This window comes from Aythya fuligula, chromosome 6 (assembly GCF_009819795.1).
Source record: "Aythya fuligula isolate bAytFul2 chromosome 6, bAytFul2.pri, whole genome shotgun sequence".
Classification (NCBI taxonomy): domain Eukaryota; kingdom Metazoa; phylum Chordata; class Aves; order Anseriformes; family Anatidae; genus Aythya; species Aythya fuligula.
This window is the reverse complement of record NC_045564.1, coordinates 17,500,086-17,526,060: the sequence shown is the minus strand read 5'-3', so window position 1 is coordinate 17,526,060 and position 25,975 is coordinate 17,500,086. Positions and strand designations below refer to the sequence as shown.

General features: G+C 47.3%; 1 protein-coding gene across 1 annotated transcript; it reads left to right on the top strand.

The window, feature by feature from the left end:
• Positions 1–19,883: 19,883 nt before the first annotated feature.
• Positions 19,884–21,731, top strand: SP9 (Sp9 transcription factor). The gene is made up of 2 exons (XM_032190015.1): positions 19,884–19,904; positions 20,385–21,731. The coding sequence occupies exons 1-2, from the start codon at positions 19,884–19,886 to the stop codon at positions 21,729–21,731; spliced, it is 1,368 nt and encodes a 455-aa protein (XP_032045906.1).
• The last annotated feature ends 4,244 nt before the right edge of the window (positions 21,732–25,975 follow it).

Genomic DNA, 25,975 nt, shown 5'->3' with positions numbered 1-25,975 from the left:
GAGTCCAATCCAGAAATACTGTGGTAGCACTGCACCCCTAGGGAAAGTGGGATGACAGTTCTATGTTAGGGTTATCATGACCTTTGCAAATACAATGGAGATTCGTTTGCTAGAATGCTCCAATTTCCACATAAATGCTAACTGCAAACAGCTGCTATTGTATTCTTGTGGTCATTATAAGAATCCAGTTATTCCTTTACAGTAAAATTCAGCTACTACACTATAAAAATTCAGTAAGAAAAAGCAATTTTAGCCTTGGACCATATAAATATCTATAAATTTTCTTTAATTTCATCATAGTGTTATTCATAAGAAAAAGTCACAATACAACTATGCCTCATTCAAGTGTTCAGAAGAGGATCTCTTAGCTATTTTGCAATTTATTTCATGATTCTCCACTTGAAAAAGCTTAGCAACTCATCCAATGTTTTCCCCATAGTTAATTGACAAAGTTGCTCCTAAGAGCCAGTCTTCTTCAAAGCTGGAAGAACACTGTACCTTCAGGTGCTTTTCTTTCCTTGGCTCTGGGTTTCATCTTTCTGACCTACCTTGTATACATGTTTTAGAAGAGCTCTGATAACACCTTAGATTTCATGTTTCTTCAAACTCTAGTACTTTCACAAAAGTTGGAAAAATAATTATTATCTAGAATACAGTGGTTTCCTCTTTCTGCTTGCTGCTGGTCTATATAATTAATTGCTTTCATAACTGCCCTGTTGACAGAGAGATACCGTTTCCATTTTGTCACTTTCTTTTTGCTATGGATCAAAAGAAGAAATACACTAAAATACAGTAAGAGTAAGTATAAAGTGAAACCATAAGTCATGAATTGAACATGAACATCCAGGTTTTCCCCACATTTGAAGAACTGCATAAAGCATGAGTACAGTCCTTCAAAATGACCTATTTATGTTTGCCTTGAAGGTCTGAAGGAAACAACTTATATATATGCACTATATACGCTATGTCCCAGCACAAATCAAGAGTTACAGCAGTTTTCAAGATGTACCAGCCTCCATCTCCACAGGTCACTAACAGCCAGAAGTGCCGCACAAGCACCATCATCCGGCAACAGCCATCAACATGACAATGCAGCTGAACAGGAACACCATTTAGCAGACACCTTTCCATTTTACCTCATGCGCTGTTCTCCCAAAATGTGAATAACATTCACGTCAATAATTGAAGGTGATCACCATCCTGCCTTGCAAGTCGCTGGGGTGGAGGATACACACAGCAAGCCAGAGCACGGCACATCAGAAGGCCTTGCTGACCCACAGCCCAACAACACTTCCGTAGGGCAGCTCTTGTTAAGGCAATGAAATTCTCTTACAAAATACTATGAAGTTATTTCCTAAGTGGTAAAGTTTACCATCACAGCATTAAAAGTAAAATAAAATATGACCAGAGAAGTATCACAATTCTAATATTTTTGTGGATACAACCAAAGTTTGACTTAAGCTTGTCTTCTTGTATACAGGTTTCATTGATAGGGATTTCAGCGCCCAAATAAATTCTGCAGAGAGATTTTCAGTTTGAGTTTAACTAGGGCCTGACACTATGCAATGCCTCCCCCATGTCCCCAAAGAAAAATAAGAGTGTGGCCTTCCACCAATAGCTGCTCTTCTGCCAAATCTATTCTATGTTTTCATACAGATTTATGCCAATATTTTATATCCCAGTCTCCCCTTTAAAGTAAAATTTTGCCTTACAAAGCAGTTTGATTACTCCCAATAGCTTTACTCAGATCATCACCTCTTTACTACAATGTAAAAAAGGTGAGCATATTTACAGCCGGGGCAGTAAGACCCTTGAAGTGGAAAAGGCTGCTGCTGGTAAGCTGTGGGAACGCACCAAAATAACATCACTAACCCGTTATGACAAGAAGGAAAAGTGTGCGGCTGCTCTCGTGGCAGATGCAAAACCTCCAGTAGTTTAATTTGTTATACAAGTAAAACAGATCAATTGATTGTATCTCTATGACACTGAAATTCAGCCTCACATACTGAATTTTCTTAGGGAAGAGCAATCTTTATCAGAAGTACTCGCTTGCTCTGCTTTCTGGCTAAGGAAGATCTTGCAACGCTTGACATGCCAGTTTCAATTTACAGGACTCCTGACAACATCATCTGAGAAATTACACATTTGTGTTGGTCTTCTTCAGAAATCGGGTTCTTAAAATGTGACCCCTTGTTTGTAACTACAGGCTGTCTGACTGGAAGTGAATACAGTTGTCAGCTGGCGGGGCACAAATTTTTAATGTCAAGCATCCAAGAATCCCTGAGAGCTCCATAGCCTATAGTCACGTCTGCCTTAAAGTAATTTTGGAAGAAAGGTTTATTTCCTGCCTGCACAGTTCTAACTGCCAACCTATACGTAACATATATTTGTTCTTTCTTCATTTCAAGGTGGGCGATAACGTTTCCTTGTACATTATAAAGACTCAAAGAAGAATATATCACTAAGGATTTTAGGTGCTTAACTCTCTTAGACTGCTTGAAAAAATCAAAGGCCAATACTTGGAGTTGCATAAGATCCTGTTAAGACATTTATAGCTCATTAGATGTCAGAAAACACACTTCTGTTACTTTTCTGAACATCTTGCCTATAAACTATGAATTAAAACCACAGATGTATGCAGTGGTAATTAAATCTTCCTAAAGTTCATCTTTAAGATTTGTGTTACAATTGTTTACCACATTTCCTGTAATGTCTTTTGTGAATTCTCTTCATTTTTATGAAGGTCTTGTGAACCAATCTCCAACCTATTTAAAAAGAAAATGTTTTCTGTGCCATTTTGCACTCGTGGTCGTTTGGAGCTCTATTTCAGCTTCATTAATATTGATGCACCTTGTCTCTCCATTCATTCTCAGTAGCTTCTTTGAAATTAATCTTCAGCATTTGCTGTGATTTGTTTCTGTTTTGTGCTTCATCCCTGAGTCCAGCTCTTCTCTAGTTAATTTTGTTTTCTTTATTTTTATCCACTTGCTATGACTGTTCTACTACTTGTGCCACTGTGGTGTGTCAGTCCTTTATGGGATCCCTGTTTCGTCTCTGCCTTTCACTGTGATTTTCCGTCATTATGGGCCTCTTGAATAAAAATGTAGCCCTTGTTTCTGACAAAGTCCATGTTCCTTTTCTTTTCTTTCTGTGTGATTTTCCATCATTACAGTTCTTAAATTTCTTGAATAATGATATATACTATGAACAAATGGATGGAGCAGTAATGGCTTCATCAGTGTTTTCTAAAATGTATCTGCAGCTTTTAAAGCATACAGTGCTACAGCAGAGTCTGTGCCATGTTTGTAAAAGCATGATTTTTAAAGTGTATTTTGTAGTCTGTTGATGACTATGCCACTCTGCATTAATAATTTGACGTCTTTCTAAGATTATCTACTTCTTAGGATAGTGGTTCCAAAATTATATTGAAGTTGAGGAGTAAGTATTAGCACTGAACGTCTTTGAATAAAATGGTGAAAACATAATCACTTAGTGATGTTTACAGTAATACCACTGTTTTATAAAAATAACAATACTCTTTCTGGACCTTTTACACACATTAATAGATTTAGAATCCTCATTAAAAATTAGATAAGATTCTAACCTGAAGCACTGTATCATAATAAACAAGTAACAATAAATGCTTAAAAAAAGTGTTTCTGCAAAAATGAAAGTGATAAATGAAAAGTTGTACTTCACTACTAATTAGTTACATTTGAACTATGTCAAGTACATAATGGAAACCAAAATCGTGAAAATACATAGAGTTAAAATCTCAATGAATAATGTCAGTTCACCAGTTTGAACAATGGAAATGTTTAATAAACCATAATGTAAATGGGGTTAAAAATAGGGATCAAAACATGACCCATTTCTCACCTTTTTTGATATTAGTGGTATGGTAACCTAGTCTACAATGTCTTCTAGTTATAGTAAAGGGGGAAAAAGTTCATTACAAAATGATAACCAAGAATGTCAGTGACATTAGCATTACCTTTTTTTACATCATCTCTTAAACGATAGCCACTAGTGTTTCAGTTTGGCTGATGAAAGTAAAGCTCAAAGGACTCTAACAAAGATCTGGAATGCCTTGCACAAAGAGTAAAGAACGTTTGGTGATGCTCACCAGGATCAGCCAAAAGTCCAGTAACTGCCAGAAATGTCCATGAAGCCTGACCGAGTCTGACAAAAGTCCAAGAAGTCTGACACAGAAAATCTGTGGCCCAGTAAAGCATGCATGTCAACAGGCCCCACAACTGGGTGCAGGCCCACCTACAGTGTCACACTGAAGTTTAAATGCAGCTCTCTGGTGGGATTTCTTACAGTGCTTCCTCAGGGAACTCTACTCGCATCAGGGCTGCCCTGGGCACAGGCAGCGAGCCCTGGGCAGGCAGGAGCTGGACAGCAAGCCCCAACCCATGCAGCTCGTGGTAATTTATACTCCTTGCCTTGATTTAGCTCAAAACATACAGCTGAGAACATGTTGCACATCCCACTCAGCTTACATTCCAAAGGACCAGTGATTGTTTAATAATGTTAGTACTAACAATTTCTTCTGACTACTTTCCCTTACAGTGGGTTCACTGATTCTGAGGCACTGCTTCTTCAGCTAAAAGCCTTAGGAAGAGCCCTCATTTATGGTATCTATCTGCCACGCAACCATCCCACTCCTACTTTCCCTCCATGGTGTTTCATGGGTTGGACGTGTAGATAGATGGCCAGTTTCAAATAGCTGTGCTTTCAGGAAAGATGAAGGTGTCATTACCTTTGGCTAATTGTTGTACGCTGACAGACGCATCTGACGCATTTGCAAACCTCTGAAAAGAAATCTAGGCAATTGCTTGTAGGGCTTGTCCAACCCTTCTAATGAATGATAGGGACTGTTTTGCAGCACAAAGTGAGAGAAGACTTAAAAGAAATGGGGACAATTTTAGTGATACCCCTGCTTCAATACCCAATTTAGGAAAATTGGATACAAATTGACATTTCTCATAAGTAGGTGGTTGAGAACAATATTAGTTTTTTTTTTTTTTTTTTTAATCTTCCAGGTAAAGGTACTGTCTTTTCTTTCTAGCTAGGATGAATTTTGAAGTCCCTTCTCAAGTGCAAGTTCCAGTCCTAATCCCTCTTGGTTTCAGAGAAGAACTGATAAAACTAGTATTTGACCACTATTTGTATCACTCAAAGCATATTCCAGCCAAAAAGCTAAGTTGTTTTCTGAGCAGACTCAGGCATGAAACTGCACAATGAAGTACTGTTTTGTTATGCAAAGAGCCAAGCACAGCCAGATTTTGTTTTCAAATCAAAATGATAAATAAAACATGCAGAAAATAAAAAGGCTTGCAGTATAAAAAAAGTTGTTAAAAATGAAGAAAGTAAGTGTCTAAGAATTTTGCCTCACCTGCCACCATAGTTTAGAACAAAAAACAGGAGCTCACACATTTGTTTGCTTTTTTCACTAGATAAAGCTAGAAATACAGATGATTTCACAGGAGAATTTTTGAATCAAGTTAACTTTTTACAACAGTTATCTGTAAGAGATACTGTTTCACAACAGTATCTGAAACACTTTTCACGTGACTAATGTCTTCCGTGTAATTCCAGCAGAAATATAGGCTACTTTATAAAGGCATCCAACAATCGAGATGTCCAGTCACTGAAAATCCACCCCAATGCAAATCTTAACATACTTACCATTTCTCAGCATTCACCTGTAGGAAACCAGTGATGATATTCTGTCTATATCTTCTGCGTATTTTTAAGCTGATAGTGTGTGGAGAAACACAGGAGGACCTCTTATCATCTCACTTTCAGTCTCACAAGTCAAATATTCAAGAAACTAACAACAGCAGCATCTGCAGACTCATCTGTCTGTGGGGCAGAAGAATTCCTCTCGATTTAAGCCAGAAGTGATCTTCAGTTTTCTCCAGTTTTTCTTCTGTCATTTCTGTGGTGGTTTTTGTTGTTGTTGTTCAGCACTTGGTGTATCACTGGTGTCAGAGACTGAACGCTGCCTCATGATTCTCTGAGCTGAAGATTCACACTTCCCTTAGATGTATATTGTCAAGCACAAAATGCCTAAAAACCAGCATTCAGCCAAGTAAGAGATGATGGTCACTAGTGCCAGCATTAATCTCACTGGTGTGATAACACAAGGGCTGGATGACCTCCACACCATCAAGCTGAAGAAAAGTTAATCCACTACCAGAGCACCAGTTTTGTTAACCACAAAAATATATTTAATGAGGCGAAATAATGACCACAATAAATACCTTTAAGTGGGTAAAGCACTTGTTAAGAAACACATGAAGTGCTTGTATAGATGTGCAAATTCCAGTCAACCCCACAGCCCATACCTGGAAGATAAATGACAGAGCAGTCAGAATGCAACATTCAGCTCTCAAGACCAGAAGAGGAATGAAGGTAATTAAAAACAGTGGGCCCTCTTACCTAGCCTTGTTAAATTCAGGACTTGCTTAACTTTCTTCTACCAGCTGAGAACATCAAGCTGTTTAAGAAACACCCAAGCAAGGGCTTTTGGGAAACAGCCAGAGCTTGAGGACTCTTAGTGCCTTCAGGGCTTAAATAAGAAAATCTGGAAAGCTTCTCTAGTGTTTCAGGAAGCTGCAAAATGAGTTAAAACCATTAATTGCACAATTACAGGTGATGTTTGGTGACTGAACATAGTTTCTTAGCCATCTTTACCAGATTTTCTTAGAAATAATTCGAAGACCACAACAGGCAATGAATCAAAAACACTGTCTTGGAGATCTCATGTGTAAGAGTATGCAATGAGCAAATGCAATCATTACAATACAGAGACAAATTGACAAAGTAAATAATTCCTGTTTTTTTTCTTACTTCAGATGTCATTTTCATATCAATGTTGTCTAAAACATAACATCATATTAGATACTATACACTGAGAATGGGTATGAATAGTTTAAAAAGTAGTTGTACTTATTGTTTCTGTTCAAGGTCCGATAGTTACGTATGTGCTCAACGTTCAGTCACAACAGAACTCAAAAATTCTTGAGTCATGAGTTTGACTTGAAAGTAGTAAGAACACGCAGCATTTTGAAGGATGGAAGAAAGGTAAAACAGTGATTTACTTTTGGATTTCTGAACATCCAAGGGCTGCTGCTAATTCCTCTTTAAAACTCTCAGCCTTGAATATGTTTATAAAGATGTCTGGGTGCAACTCAAAGTGGGACACAGAAGCTGCTGGATACTGAAGCCACTCTCATAAGATGTAAAGCGAGGGTGTACCTCACACCAGGAGATTTGTAGCAATTCCCTGCTACTGGACAGAGTTTTCCTGAAAGTGTGAGCTCTCCTATAAGCTGCTCAGCAGGGCGCTCTATTAACCCTGTAAGCTGACTGAAGCAGTCTGACGCAGGCAAAATATTTAAATTTGGGGGTAATCACAAACAGCAGTATCTCCAGAGTATGAAACATGACCTGTTTTTTTAATTGCTCACAAACATGTCCAAGGTGACATGGGTACAAATCACTAAACCTGAATTTGCCTGGATCCAGCTCTGTGAATGACACACTGTAAGAAGGGTTTGGCTGTGAAGCTTTGCCAGTTTGGTCAACAGTCAGTCAAATGAAAAAATAATGCTCCTACATCTCTGCATTGGAGCACATCTGAGTTGGTCTGTTTGGAGCACATAAATTACAACAAGGCCACCTCTGGCTTTGATTAGCCTTCCTGCACCTGACAAAGGGTCCACCAGAAAAAGAGACCTCTGTGCAACTTCAGTATTTAAGTTTCATATTCCTGTAATTCATGGAGTCTGCAGGAATCAAGCATTTTCAAAATACTTGATAACTTAAGGTTTTTAAAGGCTTTTCTCCCATTTTCCAGTATGTACCTTGCAGTGTTATTGACTGAAGAAGTACCAGACTATTTAATTTTGAAACGTAGAACTGGTACAGACTGTAAACTGTAGTAGGTATCTGCATCTACAGACTGGGAATTCACCCCAGAAGAACACCTGAAATAAAATCTCCTGATTTCAAAAGCCCTAAATACTATTTTTTGCAATGTGTTTGCAATTAAGAAGCTTGAGACTCTCTTTTGTTTAGCTGAAATTAAAGATGATAATCTAAAGTCTTGAAACCCTGAATCACAAAGATTTGCCACATTTCTCCTAATAAAAATGTTCTATAAAAATCTTCATTACATTATCTCTGCGATGGGGTGAATGAACTCTAAAAAGGAAATTCTGTAATTGGGTCTGAAGTTAGAATCCAGTCATGAAATAACAATTTCCTTGAGTATCAAGACATTTGCTTATAAGGCCTTCTACTTATTACACACCTTTTGTTTCCACATCATATAGCTTCAACTCTTCTGAAAGAGACTAAACAGAGACTATTTTTAATTTTGTTACGAACAACTGTGAAATAATCCTTACAAATCAGTAATACCAGTCCAGGAATGCTTACAAATAAACAATTTGCAAATGTGGGCTAGATATAATTAGTATGGCTTGATGAATGAGCTTTAGCATCAATGTCCATTTTAGATAGTAATGCACAGCTGAAAGCATATTCAGATTTTACCCACTACACCTTTTCTTGTATTTCCCATCACCAATACAGAACTGCATCTAGGAGGATTTTCTTAAAACGGATTGATCACACGTGAAACTGCTCACAAAGGCAGGTTATGAGTCTCTTCAGTTGTGTGTATCTCTGTGGCTACATACTACTTCCAACCCTTATAAATAAAAAAAAGGTTGAAAATCAATAAGAATTACAGGTATACCTCATCTTCTGACAGTGTTACGTCTGGACAATTACAGCATTACTTTGGCATGCTAAATGACAACGTGCATATTCACAGTGTTAATGTATTCATAGTAAGGAGCTAATTGATTTTCATTTTGTTTCCATCATAGAAAAGCTGATTTAAAAATATCAGTGTGGTTTTTTTTTTCCCCTTTGGCTTGTCCCGAAATGGAAATTAAAATCACAAGCTTTTCTGTTTTGGCAGTTAAAACGTATGTATGCAAATGAGGTACAGATACACGATGCCAGAGCTTTCTAGGTCCTTCTGCCTTTTCATTTAATAAAATAAATACTTGTATGCAAACATCAGATCTCATCCTAGAGCTAATATATACAGCTAATATATAATTACTTTGAGATTAGATGTGATCCTAATCTAATAGTAAACATGGTACAAGTGAGGTGGGATTTTCAAATGAACCCTTCAGCAGAGGCCAGTTCAGTATCTCAGTGTCAGTCCAAGCCCTTTTGTCAGACAGACCCTAACACACTACTATTTTACTGCCTTCAGACAGACCAAGCATTCTTCCAGCCAAGCAAAGCAGCTTTTATCACTAATGTTTCAACATTTAAGAAGACTGTAGAACTGGGTAGGAATTTTGCTACAGTCTGTTCTAAGGCCCTGTCACCGGCTTCAGGGTGAGCAGTGTGAGAGGGTTATTCACAGCTAGTTTCCCTGAGCCTGGGTAGCGTTACGCATACAGCGCTGCACTAGGAATTTCGGCTAATCCCCCCAAACTGCTGCATTCTGAGTACCCCATGTTACCCACAGGCAGGGCTCTGCACACTCTTACACAAGTGGACTTCTGAAGAACAAAGTGACATCAACCAGCGGTCCTTGCACTGCTGAAGGTGCATCCTGTCCAGACAAAACGTCAACAGAAAAGGTCTGGTGCAAGCAGAGACAACAGCCACATAACCCTACAGAACGGTTCAGTTGGCTTTGTGTAACTGTCCCTCCTGCTCAGATACTGGCATGCTCCCATTCCCGCTCTCCTAGCCATGTGGAGCACACACTCTTCGGCCACATGTTAGATTTCATACTTTATATTATTTAAATACCACACCACTGGGTGTTATTAATCAGAATCTAAATATTTTGGAGCTGTTTGTTAAACAAATTTCTTGCATCAAAACCTAGAAAATCCCGATCTGAGACACTCAGCTGCCTTGAAGCTCTCTTCAGAGAGCACTTCAAAGAGTAACCCTTTCGTAGAGGTCACTTCACTACAGACAACCCAGCGAATGCAAGGAAACATTTTTGTTTTAAAAGTTAGCAAGAACAAAATGTTACGTAATAGCTCTAAATTGTTGGACTATTTAGGAAAGTCATGTAAAATAGTCAGGTTCCAGGATGAGGCTTGTCTTATAACTTTTGGCATGCGTAAGCTACAAAGCATGTCTATTATTAATTTCAGAAATAGTTGTGGGTAACCATACAGTGAATTAAATTGTCACTTTTGATGTAATTATTAAGCAAGATTGCAGACCCTGCTCAGAAGTTTCAAATAGCGGGCCGTTTCAAAAGTTCCCTCAGTAGTTCCGAGTCCTAGGGCAACCTACAGTGACTTTGTCACACAGGGACCACGGTATGAAAGCTCTTTTTGTTTAAAAGCCTCTCTTCTCAACCCCACTTACGGCACAGTGGTGTGAAAGCAAGAGATAGTGGCTGTCGGTACATGAAATGCATCTCATTCACATTTCTCACACAGACATGCAAACAACGTGGAGCGTAACAAAGGCGCACGTGGTACCTGTCACTCGACTTCAAACCTGCAGATTTGTTACCAGTACGAAACGATCTCAGACTGAACAACCTAGCTGCAGCAAATAAAATCTAGCGGGCAGCAGTGTGGATGAACATCCTTCACGTTATCAATCAGGCTGCAGGAGTCTGTAGCACCACTTCCACCTTTTTACCAAAAGTGATGGCTGATCGAGGAGAGTTAAATCAGCCCCGTCACAGCTCTGTTGCTAAACCAAAGAGAGACACTCGAGCAGACATACTGGTGCTGGACCTGCTGTATTCTGAAAAGTAGAAACACATCAATGTGGGTATGCTTTTAAATACTGCAAAATTGGGGGGAGAGGGGGAGATCATTCAGCTACACATCAGAAAAAAAATATCAGCTACACAGGAAGAAATTGTGATCCCTTCTGAATTTTCAATACAGAGCCACAAATCATGTGATTTGTGATGCTGTTTTAAGCATTGCTGTTTGCAGACTTCACAAATGAAACAGAAGACACAAGCAACAATGTAATTCATTGGACCTTTTCTTATTCAGTGATAACTACTTAAAAACCAAAATAACTTACAACATGGTTGTAGCTAATTACAAAATAACCCTTGCAAAAAGAAATAGTTTTGTCCCTAGATCTACTGAATATTTAATAATGACGAAAAGGCAGTACATGCAATTTAGAAAGTAAATAAGGATGCATATTTTGACTTGGAAAAACAGTGTGTCCAAGGTTATATACTTTGAATATGAAAGAAGTATAGTGAGAGAAAAAGTGGGCAATCTGTGCAATCATGCAACATTTGAATAGCTGGCACCTCAGTTTCCCTTTCCAAGGAAAAAGAAAGTACAACACCTACTCTCCAGAGGGGCAGCTACATTTGATGATCTGATTAAATTGTTTCTATAAATTAAATTCTTAAATAAAATTGTTTCTAGAAAGAAGATGGTATTAAATTGTTTTTATTTTTACCAGTATTGAATTGTTTTGAATTTGTTTGAAGATGGTATTAAGTTGTTTCTAGAAAGAAGACTGTATTAGCAGACAAATTATTAAATATATTAATCTGAACATGTTTGCCACTGTCAACTGTGCAGATGGCCTGGAAAAGTGATTATTTCTTAGTCATGCAAACTGTTTGAATCCAAAACAGAACTGCCAGCACTTTCAGGGCAGCATCAGTGTTTGAAGGGGATTCCTTTTCTTTTGCTTTTTCTGACTGTTTTACAGTAACTTTTGTTTGATTATGTTAAACCTCTCTTATCTACAATATTTACTTTAAGAATTTAGCAAAATATTGTATCTCTTACCCCTTTTATTCCTCTTTTTTTTTTTTTTTTTCCCTTTCCCCAGTAGGTATATATATGTTCCTAATAGGTCAAAATCTAATTCTTAGTATTTGGTACACTGTCTGTATTTTAAAGTAGGTTATTTAAAGTTTGGTCTGATCCAGATTTTCATGTATGGCAAAATCCTAACAACAGGTATCAAACATCTTGTTTCATGGCTAATGATCAGCTCTGAATCCCATCCTTACTGATATTTGCTCTTCGGAGTTGGGGGGGTGGGGGGAGAAAACAACCGCACAACATGTTTTATAAAGCTCAAATTGGCCTTATCAAACAAAACATCTGCTAGATTTGTGAGTGACTTGTGACAGCAGGAGACATCAGCACTGGCCTCACCAAGAGAAGCCACTGCGGTTAATGGAAGCTATTATGGAAGAATTCTGGCAAGAATATTTTTTTCAAACAGGAAAAAAAAAAAAGGAAGAATATGTTATGTTGTTATGGCAACAGCTATTTGAAAAATACTGTAACAAAAGGCAATCGAATATCAAACTACCAAGCTGGTACTTTGACTATTTGGTTTTCCTCTTAAGCAGCTGATTTTACAGAGATTCCCTTCCTCTTCCTTTCTTGGCCACAAGTGTGCGTGCACAGGTAAGAGAGCATCTGCAGATAGTCTGTGTCCACAGAATTTCTGTCCTAGAGCTGCAAAACTTGAGGTACGGCAGATTTTTACATCTGACTGGAAGAACACCCAGTGTTATATGGGCTGAGTGCCTCACTCACATACCAATAAAAGCACATTTTGTAGTATTTCCAGTCTGCACTTTTGGCACAGAGGTATTCTGGGACTCCCTGGTTACAGGATCCCACCAGCCTCTCTGCAAGTACCACATCAACCGCCAGAACAGAGCAGTATCACTTCTGTTCCACGTGTGCACCTGCACCTCCCCAGCTGCGGGGAGAGCAGGGGTCCCGCACACTGAGGATTTCAAGCAGAATGCAACACCCTGCCTGTCCAAGGCCCGCAGCTGGATCACCTACCTTATAATTTTTTAAAAAAGTTTCTCTGAATGAGCCCAAGTTTCTCCATGTACTCACCTTCACCTTACTCTGAGGTACCCAGGTAGGGTTTCTCTTGAGGCCAGTGAGTAACGAGCTGGGTAGGGACTACACCACCTGGCTATGTGGTGTTACCTACCAGTGTATGTGTGGGGATACTCCAAAAGAGCTTGAGGACGCTGCTGCCTCTTCCTCTCAGACCTATATTTTGATTCGTCATGTCTCCAACAAACAAACAAACAAAAAAAAAAGGACAAACACCACGCACTGCTGTCTCAGACTGAGCACACTTCGGAGCTTTGCTAAATTTCCTCTAAATGGCATAATAGAGTTACACAGCGTAAGTATTGCATAGGTATGGCGAACATCACATTTCTTAATACAGAGGGGAGAACCTACATTTTGTTACACTGCTTTCAATCACTCTGAGGTGCTCAGTCTATTTTTAAACTGAGTCTCATTTAAATGAGATTAACTAACATGTTTTACCTAACAGAAATAGGAACTTGGGGGGCATATGATACAGACATTAGCTTCTAGTTGTTTTGCTGTAACAGAGAATTTTGGAGTCGCATCATTTTCTAACTAGGCAACTGTTTGTTAGTGCCAACACTGAAAAATAGTCATGTTAGTGTGCAATAACAGCCCTGAGAAATATGGAAGTTAGATAGAAAAAACTCATAACTTAATTTCTATCTGTTCTCTGCAACCATTCAAACTCAGAAATAATGTGCTATGTAAGTCCTACTGACACTCGTAGGTATCTATGGGACTGGGTTTGGAAACTGAATGCAAATGGCAGCATTTTCAAACCCACCCCAAAATCCCTGGAGCATTTCAGACATTCCAGTCAAAGTGATTCTTTAATGTGGGACCTACTTACCACATTTGTTTTACATTAGAAAACGCTGTATAGGTTGTTTACATTTGGAAAAGTCAGTGGAGAAAGATTTCTGTAAGTGTTCTGAAAGAAAGATTGCACCGTTACTGTAGCAAGGACAATTATGGACAGACACAGGTAATAGCTGTTTAGAAAATGTTAGGAGCATTATTGTGGATAATAGACATTCTTTTCTTATCATTGCCCTTACCCGAGTTTCATTTCCATCGGTGTTGTCTGCCTAGATTGCTTAAGACAGCTGCAGTCCTCTCATTTACATTAAGGTAACAAAAAGTTGACTGCTGGGTTGTCCCAGACGGAGTTCATCCGTACAAAGGTCTGAAACTGTGAGGGAATACCTAAAATGTCAGACATGTCCAATATGTAGTGCTGCTGCAAATTATCACCTCTTCCAGGTCAGAAAGGCCAAAATAATTTCCAGCTCTATTTTTCTGAAAGCCATTTTCATTTAATCTGTCCTTTACAAATGGTAAATTTAATGAGAACTTCAGGAATAACTCAAACTAAAATTAAGAAAAAAACCTTGATATATACGTATTCAATTCAAATGTATTTCAGTAAGCAACAACCTGGCCACTATTGAAACAGTTCTCAAGTACTATTGAAATAATAGGTATGTTCGCAAAGGAAACCTGCTTTCTTTTACAGCAACTGTATGCATTATTTCAGCTTCTTCTGATAATAGCACATTTAATACCAAGGCCAAGATGCAATCAATCTTTTTTGTTGGAAGGAAGTGCCGCATTGTACCCGGAGGCTTGTGCTCACCCGGCAGCTCCAATCTGCCGAGCAGCCTGAGGTTCAGCAGGGCTGTGGCTCGCCGGCCCCTGCTGCTCCTCTCTTACCTCCTTGGGGTGGGGGCAGCATGTGAGGTGAGAGCGGGATGGGGAAGCGAAGAGGTCTGCCTCTGAAGAGACACTGAATTAGGCTGGAGTGAATAGCCGACGTCCTCTGTAATTATACACACATTGAACTCTTTACAGTTGACTTAAGTTACGTCGAACTGCATTGGTGTGGCCCTCTGTATTGATTAAAAGCAGAATCTATTTACCTTAACAATAAATGTGGAGATTAGTAAAAGTTCACTTGATCACAATAAGACGACTGATAATTAAAGGGCAATGCAACCCAGATGGAATGTAAGTGCCTGAAGCAGCATGATAGGAAACATAGGCTGCTTTTTCACAAGAGAGTATAAATGCATACGGTAGGGCTTGCAGAAAGCACTTTGAATAGACAGCATCTGTAGGAATACTTGAAGGAGGGGAAGGCCAGAGCCTGTCCCAAGAAGGCTGGCACAGTGCTTCTCCTGGGTAAAGTGACAAACACAGCGTTCTGGAGAAGGAAAAAGACCTAAAAGCACAATGGTTAAGGGACGCACTCTGCAAAACCTTTGAAAGCGCCTCCACATCTTTTATTCTTCTTTCACATCTTCTCTGTAAGAAAGAACAACCGTAAGGTAAGCAGGACACACCGTGAGCTGCATGTGTTAAGCTCTTGATGGTGCAGGCTCTAGCAGAATGGGAAGGACTGGGTTCTGTGTGACAAGCTCAACAGAAACACTCCCTCTCGCATCACGGCATCTCCTATAGGGAAGCGGGAGGAGGGCTTGTATTCCAATTGCATCCATCCTTCAGTTTACACGGCAGATGCTGCGTTTTCCTAATCCCTTTTTATCAAGAAAAGAAGCAGCTGATGACTAGATTAGTAAGTGAATAGTCTCGGTGCCATATGAACAACTAGGAAAATCAGACTCTGAAGTGGTTGTACACACGCTTTGCGACAAAAAGGTCATATCCCTTGACAGGATTTGACACCCTTCCCTTGTTTCTTTTCTTTGTCCCGGTATCGATGCACCCTGTGCTTACCTCCTTGCAGAAAATGACATGATAAAATGGTGACTTTTAACAAGTGCTGTAGCAATTTCTGGAGGCCAGAACATAGCAAACAGACGACCAGATTGCTGCTGAAACACCAACGATACCTGGGATCTTAAATTAGTAACGCTCTCTCAGAGCAGATTTCCAGCTGAAGAAAGAGTAGAAGTGTATTTCTTTTCCTAACAAACAGTGCCACCAGTCCCATCTGAGCACTGCTTTAAAGAGCAGCCTGCTTAGCTGGCACTGCGTGTCCCCCTCAGGAGTTCAGATTCAGAGCTGGCTAGCACCAAGCTGCTGGCTCACTCAGCTTGTAGAAAGGACAGCAATTTTACAGTGCTAAGGAGCAGGGCAAGTAAGGTTAGCGAGAAGGTAAGGGGAAAGGGAGAAACAGAGGCCCTCCACTGAATCTGTGGCAAAACACAGTCCCAGTGCCTCTGACCCAGGAAATGAAGGCATTTCCCAGGTGCCAGCCATTTCCTGCCCCTCTGACCAAGCAAGCAGGCCAAGGCCTACCGGCGAACTGCTCTGACCTAGCAAGTGCCTAACATGCCACCACCTCGGGTTGGAGCTGCTAGGCACAGGAGGCCATACCCTACTCCTTCCCTTCTTACCTAGCAGCTCCAGCACCTCAAGAGCTGGTGGCTCTACACCCCCCTGCTCAATATAAGGCTGGGAAGCCACCCCACTGCTTCGTTACACAAATGGGTAACTGCTGCTTTCTTCCTTGCCTCAAACGTGCCCAGCAGGCCAGGGGCTTGTTTCGGCAGCAGCCAGGATCCCTTTGTTTCCTTCCCCCCTTCAGGTAGGGGGTGAATTAATCCCTCTGGAAAGCAGCAGCACCCCCGTGCCCACAGCCCCTGCCATCAGGGACCGGCATGGTCTCAGGACGGAGGAGCTGAGCCTGTCTCTTCACATGCAAGTTTTCAAAATAAATCGCTTTTGTTGTTCACAGCTGTGATGAATGGACACGCAGGGCCAGGTTGGCCGCCGGAACAGTACAATGGATGCGAGCAGTTTTTTTTTCTTTGCCATATAAATCATTCACATTGTTTAAGGTACATTGATCAATCTAATGGCTTGTAATAGACTCCTAATTGGCACTAGGAAAGTACTGCAAGCTTGCATTTGGACGTGAAATGGTTCATGATCCGGGCTGAAATTCACCTTAGGCTGGAGCGCCAGCAATTACCGACGCGTCGGGAGCACGGGAGCGGCTCCGCGTGTCCTGGTCCCGAGCCTGGGGCAGGGGAAGGGACGGGGGGACCCGCTGCCATCGGGGGACCCGCCGGCCGCGTTTGGCGGCCACGGCGGGCCGGGGCTAACTTTGTAACGCCGGTCACCTCGGCCGCTCCGTTCGTGCCCGCACCCCTGCCGAGAGGCGGCCAGCTCGCCCCAAACACCGGGGGCGAACGGAGCCGGGCCGGGCCCCGCCGGGCTGGGCTCCGGGCCCCGCAACAGGCTGCCAGGGAGCCCGGCCAAGCCGAGCCGAGCCGAGCCGTGCCGCAGCCGGGGCTCGCCGCGCCGCCGAGCAGGGGAAGAAGCGGGAGGGAAAGCGGCCCCCGTACGGCGCTCCTCGGGCTTCCCCGGCGAGGCAGCGCACGGCTCCGTGCCGCCGCTGAATAATCTCGCAGTAATTGCGGTAATTAAAATCATCGCGCAGCCGGCAGTCACCTTCCTTCCCCTGCCACCGTCCTCGCCTCTAGCCGGTAACGCGGCGGCGGCGCTGAGCGGAGCGGGAGGGCTCCGAGGTGCGGTCCCGAGGGAGGCAGCGCCGGGCAGCGCCGCTCCGGCAGCCCCCGGGCACTGCGGGGCGGCCCCGGGGACCCCCGGGACCCCCGGCACCGGGGCCGGGCCGAACCCCGTCTCCTGCCCCCGCCGGCTCCGGCTGCAGGGCAGGAGCAGGAGCCAGAGCTTTGCGCGGCCGGGATCGGCGGCAGGCTCGGGCAGAAATTGTTGGAGAGTGCCATAATTTCCATTTAATTTCCATGATCTATTTGATCCCGGGGCTCATTCCCTTTTTATTAACCATAAAAAGATTCCCTTCTAATCAAAAGCCGCGCTTCATCTTTCCCCGCAAATGAAGAAAGTCTACAGCAGAAAGAATTCAGTGGGCTCAACAGGCACCGAGGGCTGTATTTCAGCACCATCTCTATCTATTCGTCCCCCTTTTAATACCTCCTCTTTGGCAGAATAGTGGGGAAGCCTTTTCTTAACTGAAGTTATTAATTTATCACCAGGTCCCCCTCTGCGTTGCTCTGATAATCAATGGTGGTTTCTAGATCACGTAAATGAAAAGTATAATTGAGGGAGAGAGAGGGAGGGAGGGAGGGAGAGGTTCGCATGGCAGTCCTGGTGGCAGGGAAAAAAAAAAAAAAAAAAAAAAAAAGGAGAAAAAAAAAGCAGGACGCAATTATTTGCCCAAGCGATGAGCATTTTGTCTGTTTCCTGCACACGTCCCTTCTGCTTGGCAGAAAATCATGCTGCTGCTCTTGAACTTGGAAGGCTTCGCCCCTTCCCCACCCGTAACATCCCCGTGTAAAACTCCGTGCCCCTCCTAGGACTCGCGGGAAATTGTGCGGCACCCTCGCGTTGAACTGCTGGTAAATCGATTTATTTGGGGAATATTTGGCAGCCCTTTCCCGGAGCTCGGTTTGAGGAGAAGAGCCGTTTCATCTGACGCTCTCGCACAAGAAGCCGGGAGCCTCCCAATCAGCTCTAATGAACGAATTGTTTCCCGGCTTTACCTCCGAAAGGCACCAACTTTAGCACTTGCACAGATCAAAAGACACGCGTGAAGGGAAGATGGGAAACAATATTGTTCAAAGGAAGCGAACTGTTGCGTTTAATTAGGCTATTCTTCTTTACTAGGATTCACATTGAGTTTTTTTTTTTAAAGATTTCTGTTGATTTAAACATAATGTATTTATGATGTAAATATATGCCGAGATGAAAACGTCACGGATCAATTGTGAAGGACCCGGATACATAATTTTAAAAAATCAGTTTCAGTTTATGTGAGGTTCTCACCCCACTTTCGCTTCTTAGTCAGATTTGTTTATGCAGAATCGACATTTAATAGTGCTAATTGCACTCCAGTTAAATTGCCCTGATTGCAGAAAGGGAAGCAATTTTCGTGCTCTCTGTCTGGGTTTGGAAGAAATTGTTTTATATTCACCTCTTTATAAAGAAGTGGAGATAAGGCACCGAGCCTTTGCACAAATTGCACTTATGGGCTGACTGGCAGCATTCAGGCGCTATAATAGAGCATTATTTGGCCGTTTTGAATAATGTAAAGCGTTTGCTGAAAGCTATTCTCCTGAAAATTGCTTTAACTTTTAAAAGGGTGATGATTCACTCCGAACCAGGCCTTTGTTACGTTGTCATTATCCCCCCAAATGTTTTAACAGGCGGCTCGACACTTGAGCATAACACATCGATCTTTGTTTAAAAACTCGGGGTCTGGAGCGCGCAAAGCCCCGCCAGGAGCCACTTGACCCCCCCAAGGCTTCAGCGGGGCTCCCCGCCCGGCCGCCGCCTCTCCTTCCCTTCCCTTTCCCTTTCCCTCGCCGGGGGCCGCGGCTCCGAGCCCCGCCGCGCAGGGACGGACGCCTCCGGCTCCGGGGGCCGCCCGCCGGGCCGGGACCGGGACCGGGGCCGGGCACCTGTTGGGGCAGCGCCGCCCGGCCCCTGCCCGGGGGCTGCGCACCCCCCGCCGCCCCCGCGCAGCGCTGCCTCTGCCGGAGAGGGGCAGCGGGGGACGAGCGAAGGTGACGGCGCGGAGCAGCGGCGGGCGCTGCCCCGGGCGGGGGCTGCGGGCCGGGGGGGCACCGCCCGCCGCCCCCCGCCGCGCCCCGGCTCGTGCCGCCGCCCGGCGCCGGCCGCTAATTGCGGAGCGCTCCCCGCAGCCCGGCGCGGGAGTCCTCTGCCCGCGCGCGCTCGGCTGGCACGCGCCCCGCGCCCCGGCGCCGAGCACCTCCGCGCGCCTGATTGGCTGCGGGGCCGCTCCGGCCCGCTCCGCCCGCGCCCTCATTGGGCGAGCGCGGCAGGCAGCGGTACTTCAAAGCGGGCGCGCCCCGCACTTAGGCAGAGTTTGGCCCCGCCGCGCCGGAGTGTCCGTGGCGCCGCCGGGGCAGCGCGGCCGCACCGCCGTCCCCGTCCCGTCCCCTCGCGTCCCGGCCAGCCCCAGCCCCGGGAGCCCAGGGCCGTGCTATGGCTACGTCTATACTCGGGGTAAGTCGGCGGCGCGACACCGCTGCCCTGCGTGGGGGGGGGAAATAAAACGAATGGGGGAGACGACCAAGAAGCTGCCGCTGTCGGCGCGCGGGGCTGCGGGCGGGGGCGGTCCCGGGGGCTCGGCTCGCTCCCCCGGCCGGGGCGAAGCGGGGCTGCGCCGGGCGGCGCGTCCCTCTCCCTTCTGCTGCCGTTCTTTTGTTTTTCCCCGACCAAGCCGCGGAGCGCTCCGCCCGGCCGCTGCTCGTGCCCGGCTCGGCTCCCGGCGCCGCTCCGCGAGCCCCCGGCCGCCCCGCTGCGCTCCTCGGCGCCGCCGGGCCCCGGCCCCGGCCGCGCTCCCCGCGGGCGGCCGCCCCCCGACGTGAGGCGGCCCCGGGGCTGCGGGCAGGGCCGGAGCCTCGCTCCCGGCGCGGAGCTCGTCGGGTCCCCGCGGCCGCCCGGCCAGGCTGACGGAGCGCTCCGGCTTTGTGTCTGTCCTAGGAAGAGCCGAGGTTTGGGACCACCCCGCTGGCCATGCTGGCCGCCACCTGCAACAAGATCGGCAACACCAGCCCGCTGACCACGCTGCCCGAGTCCAGCGCCTTCGCCAAGGGGGGCTTCCACCCCTGGAAACGCTCCACGTCCAGCTGCAACCTGGGCTCCAGCCTCTCGGGCTTCACGGTGGCCACGAGCAGGGGCTCCGGCGGACTGGCCAGCGGCACGGGCACGGCCAACAGCGCCTTCTGCCTGGCCTCCACCTCGCCCACCTCCTCGGCCTTCAGCAGCGACTACGGCGGCCTCTTCTCCAACTCGGCGGCGGCGGCGGCCGGCGTGTCGCCGCAGGAGCCCGGCGGGCAGTCGGCCTTCATCTCCAAGGTGCACAGCTCGGCGGCCGAGAGCCTGTACCCGCGGGTGGGCATGGCGCACCCCTACGAGTCCTGGTACAAGTCCGGCTTCCACTCCACGCTGTCGGCGGGCGAGGTGGCCAACGGGGCGGCCTCCTCGTGGTGGGACGTGCACGCCAACCCGGGCTCCTGGCTGGAGGTGCAAAACCCGGCGGGGGGGCTCCAGGGCTCGCTGCACTCGGGCGCCCCCCAGGCCTCGCTGCACTCCCAGCTGGGCACCTACAACCCCGACTTCAGCTCGCTCACCCACTCCGCCTTCAGCTCCACCGGCCTGGGCTCCACGGCCGCCTCGCACCTGCTCTCCACCGGCCAGCACCTGCTCGCCCAGGAGGGCTTCAAGCCCGTGCTGCCCTCCTACACGGACTCCAGCGCGGCGGTGGCGGCGGCCAGCGCCATGATCACGGGCGCCGCCGCCGCCGCCGCCGGGGGGGGCTCGGCCCGCTCCGCCCGGCGCTACTCGGGCCGGGCCACCTGCGACTGCCCCAACTGCCAGGAGGCCGAGCGGCTGGGGCCGGCGGGGGCCAGCCTGCGGCGCAAGGGGCTGCACAGCTGCCACATCCCGGGCTGCGGCAAGGTGTACGGCAAGACGTCGCACCTGAAGGCGCACCTGCGCTGGCACACGGGCGAGCGGCCCTTCGTCTGCAACTGGCTCTTCTGCGGCAAGCGCTTCACCCGCTCCGACGAGCTGCAGCGGCACCTGCGGACTCACACGGGCGAGAAGCGCTTCGCCTGCCCCGTCTGCAACAAGCGCTTCATGCGCAGCGACCACCTGAGCAAACACATCAAAACGCACAACGGGGGCGGCGGCGGCAAAAAGGGCAGCGACAGCGACACGGACGCCAGCAACCTGGAGACGCCGCGCTCCGAGTCCCCCGACCTCATCCTGCACGACGGGGTGGGCGCCGCCCGCGCCCCCGCCAAGGAGCCGCCCGGCGACTCCTAGGGCAGCGCCCGCCGCCCCCAGGGACGCTTCTCCCCCTCGCTCCTTCGCCTTGGGGTCTTGGTTTCTTTCGGTTTTCCGCCCTTCTGGTTTTCTTTCTTTTTTTTCTTTTTTATATATTTTTTTTTGCTTTTCTTTCCCCGTTTCCTTTTCCCGTCCAAAGGAAAAGCATCCCGAGAGAGGCTGGAGGTGAGAAACTGAACGGGCAGCCCGAGACGGTTCCTCTGTATCACATAAACAGCTGTATAAATAGGGTTCAAAGAGAAAAAAAAAAAAAAAAGAAAAAACACAAAAAAAAAAATACCCCAACCAGATTGTGTTTGCTTATTTTTCTTGTAAATGTTGATCTGATAGGGGGGTCGGGGATTTCCTTTTCTTATCGGTGAATTCCTGAAATTCAGGGAGCTTTTGGGGGTTTCGTTATTTTTTTTTAATTTTAAATTTCTGATGCACTTTGTGGAAGTCAGTATATATGTAAAAGATATTTAAAATGTTGAGTTAACATTTCACTCAAACACACGTAAGTTAAGGTCACTTAAAGAAATTAAATGCGTTTATCTGTATGGAAAAAAAAAAAGAAACAAAAACAAAATCTCGACATATTTTCATTTTGGTATTATTAAAGGACTCTGAACAATACGCTCGCGGTTTTGTCCTTATTCCTGGCACGGTCGGGGCTGCGGCCGGAGCCCTGCCGCTGCCCCCGGCAGGCGCTAAGGGCCGGGGAAGGGACGGAAAGGAAGGGGGCAGCCCCCGGGCGAGGCCAGTCAAAGCGCCCCGCTCGCTCTTCCCGAGCCCCCTCGCCTTTATTTTGCTCCTTCCCCAACGAAACGAAGCCGAGCCCCGCCGGCGCGCTGCGCGGCCCCGAGCCGGGGAGGAAGGCTCGCAGCGCCGAGGAACTATTTATTTAATTTTCAAAGCCTCCAGCGCCACAAGGCTGTCCGGGCTGGGAGGGGATCTCGGGGGAATAAATCGCTAGAGTCAATACTCCGGAAAAGACATTTCATGCCTAAATGAAAATCTTGTTAAATGTTATTAATTTTGACTTAGAGCACACAGCAGCCCCCTGTGCCTTGTATTCCCTTATTAGGGATTCATGTCTTATCAAATATCTAATTAATCTCCTAGACATCATTTGTTCTGGCCAACTTTATCTCAGCTGGTCCACGGGGAAAACTCCGAATATTCTCGGTGACAAAGCTCCCTTGAAGATCCTTTTAATTGTCCAAATTAACTGCACCAAATTTGCATGTCAAACGGTAAAGGGCAACCTGAGATAAAATGTAAACGTTTTAAAAGCCCCAAACTAAGCACTTGATTTGATAACTAGGCTTTTTAATGTTATGGAAGACAACTGCTCCTTTCCTTTTCAAAGACAGTTGATCTATGCAAATAGTGAATTGGAAATGCTTATGTCCCCATGCAGTCAAATGGTCCTTGCATGTTATTTGAATATCAGTGGCTCTGCTATTGAAAAGGTTCAAGGATGCTCTCTGACTTCTTTGTGATTACTCAGTGCAGCGTCTTATTCTGAAGAAAAAAAACTCAGGAATAATTAAAGGCTGGGCTAAGGCCTGGGAACACATTTGGGACAGGAATCTCATTTAGACAGGCTCTTTCAAAATAAGGCACAGTTAAATTGACCAGAAGGCAATTATTGAAATGAAAATTATTTTCACTCCCTTTGTCTCCTGACCACCAACCTAACAGCCACAGTATTTTTTTAAAGGCAAATTGTTAAATGAGATAATTGTGTTATTAAAAAAGAAAAAAAAAAAAAAAAGAAAAGGAGGAGGGGGAGGAAGAAAAAAAAAGTTAATTTAGCCTGCCCGGCACAGATTGGAGGAATACAAATATTTTAATCCGCCACAAAACAGGGGATGCGAATAGCACGGGGAAACGGGCTCGGCGGCCGGCCGGGACGCAGCATCGCACCGAACACCGAGTACCCACTGCTCCGGGGCTGCCCGGGGGAACGGGGCGAGCGGGCCAGGAGCCCTCCCTTCCCTTCCCTTCTCATCCCTTCCCATCCCGGCCGAAGGGGCGCGGGGCTCCCCGCGGGCCGCCGCTGTCGGGGCTCCCCAGGAATGCGCCGGGTGCGGGGCGGGAGGCGGCTTTGTGTGCGGGGCGGGATAAAGCACATCAAAGGGAACCGTGCGGGTCCGCTTTCTGCCCGGCCGGGGTTACGATTCGCAGCTCAGTGATCAAGGACCTCGTGGCAGTGCCTTTGCCCCCTCGGGTCAGAAAACGTCCATCACCCGCGGGCTCCCCACAAACGGGGAAGGGAGCAGCTCCGGGCCGCGGAGCCGGTTCGTTTAACCGGGAAAATAGGCAGCATGTCACCTTTTTAAGAATAAATGACACCATTCTTTCGGACGTGTTGGCGATAATTACATGGTCTGGGGAACTTTTTGCACAAAGGACGGCCGGCGCGAAAACCCAGCCCCAAACCCCGTTTCCCCCTCGCCGGCCGCGGCCGAGGGGCACCCCCGGAGAGGAAAGAAAGCCCCGGCGAGAGGCGCTGCCCCCGGGGGTCCCGGGGTCCCTAACGGGAGGGAGGCAGCCCCCGGGCCGAGCCGGGCGGAGCCTACCGCCCCTCGACATCTTTGTTGGGCTTTTTGTTACGAAAACGCAAGGAAACGCAAAACCCACAACAAAAGGCAACGACGGCAGCCACCGAGCAACGGGGAAAAAATAAGGGTGGTGGGGGACAGCGCCAGGAGACAAGGTTTAGCTAGTATCACCCACTCGGCCCCTGTCGAGAGACATTGGAAACCTGTCCCCTGTCCCCCCGCGGTGAATTACGGCTTCGACAGCTGGCTTTACACTTAAACGACACCCTGAATATTTTTGTCCTAACGGGAAAACACTCGTTTGTTGCGCAAACGCCCTGTCCCGTGCCCGGCCGGCCCCTCGCCGCCGATACAAACTTTGCGTGCGGGAGCCGCGGTGCGCTCGCATCCAGCCCCCGTGCGCCGCGATCCCCCGGCACCGTCCCCGCACGGGCGACGGAGGGAGCCTAGGCGGAATCCCGCCCCTCCGGGCGTAATTGGCGCGCTGAGTGTTTATTTTAAGTGAGAACAATTTAGCTCCAAATTTCCTCAAGGAATAACATCCTTAAGGCTTTTATGTCAAGGGAAGGAGGAAGGTGGGGGGGGTGGCTCTAGGTTGGCTCTCCGGAGCTCGGCGGCTCTTTGGCGACACCTACAGCCCCGAGCCGCTTGCAGCGGGGGCTGGCGGCGGGGAAGGGGCTCGGCGGCGCGGTTTCGCCCGGTGCCCGCCGGCGGGTCCCCCGCCGGCGGGCACCGGGCGAAGCCGCGCCGCCGCCTCCTCCTCCTCCTCAGGTTCGTCCCGGGCTGTTTCAGCTCGCAGCTCGCCCGCCGCCCCGCTCGCCAGACGGGCTAATTGCTACCTGGCTGCCGGGGCGCGGAGCCCTCGTCCGCCGGCGAGGTGCGGAGGTAGGCTGGCGGCGGCGAATTTGAGATTCGCCTTTCAGCCTTAAAAGCTCTGCCTCACCTGAACGTGGTAATTACAGTAATTATGTACATCCAAATTACACGCTAATTAAATTAGAATCAAATCGTTCTAAATCGGAATCAAATGAGGTAGCGGGAATTAATCAATGACAACATAAATAGAGAGCTTCCTTCAGGGATATTTATTGTAACGATCCGAGAGGGGGACTCGATCGGGAAGTCACCTGCTCGCCGCCTCTCCCCGCACCCAGCCTCCACGCCTCGGCTCCGAGCCCCCCTCCGCCGGCCGCCCCCGGCAGGAGACCCCCGGGGGGAGCGGGACGGGAGCGGGAGCCGGAGCCGGAGCCTCGCCCTGCCCTGCCCGGCCCTGCCCCGCCGCCCTCCCTCCCTCCCTCAGGGCCGCCCCGGGGCCGGGCAGCCGCCCGCCCGCCCTCGCCTCACAACTTCTCCCGGCCCCCGCCGGGCTGACGGAGCCGCCTCACGGTGCCGCGGTCCCCCCCACACACACGTACACCGGCCACGCGTTAACCCGTATCCGCGTTTTAATTCTTTTTTAAATAAAGACTAATAATAATAAAACAGCACGAGGCGTTCTTACCGTCATCCGCGAAGCGACAGCACCTCCTACAGGGCTGGGGAGCGCTGCGGCCGGCAGCCGCGCTGCGGGCCCGGGCGGGCTGCCCCAGCCGAGCCCCGCCGTGAGGGGTCTCGCCGGGAGCGCCGCGGCCCGGAGCCTGCGCACAGGGCCCCGGGGACCACCCCCGGCCTCGC

Bases quoted from the DNA above. Each gene is read 5' to 3' on its own strand.
- SP9 (XM_032190015.1), top strand. From the start codon at position 19,884: ATGGCTACGTCTATACTCGGG. The intron at 19,905-20,384 runs GTAAGTCGGCGG...TGTCTGTCCTAG, and splicing joins TGGCTACGTCTATACTCGGG to GAAGAGCCGAGGTTTGGGAC.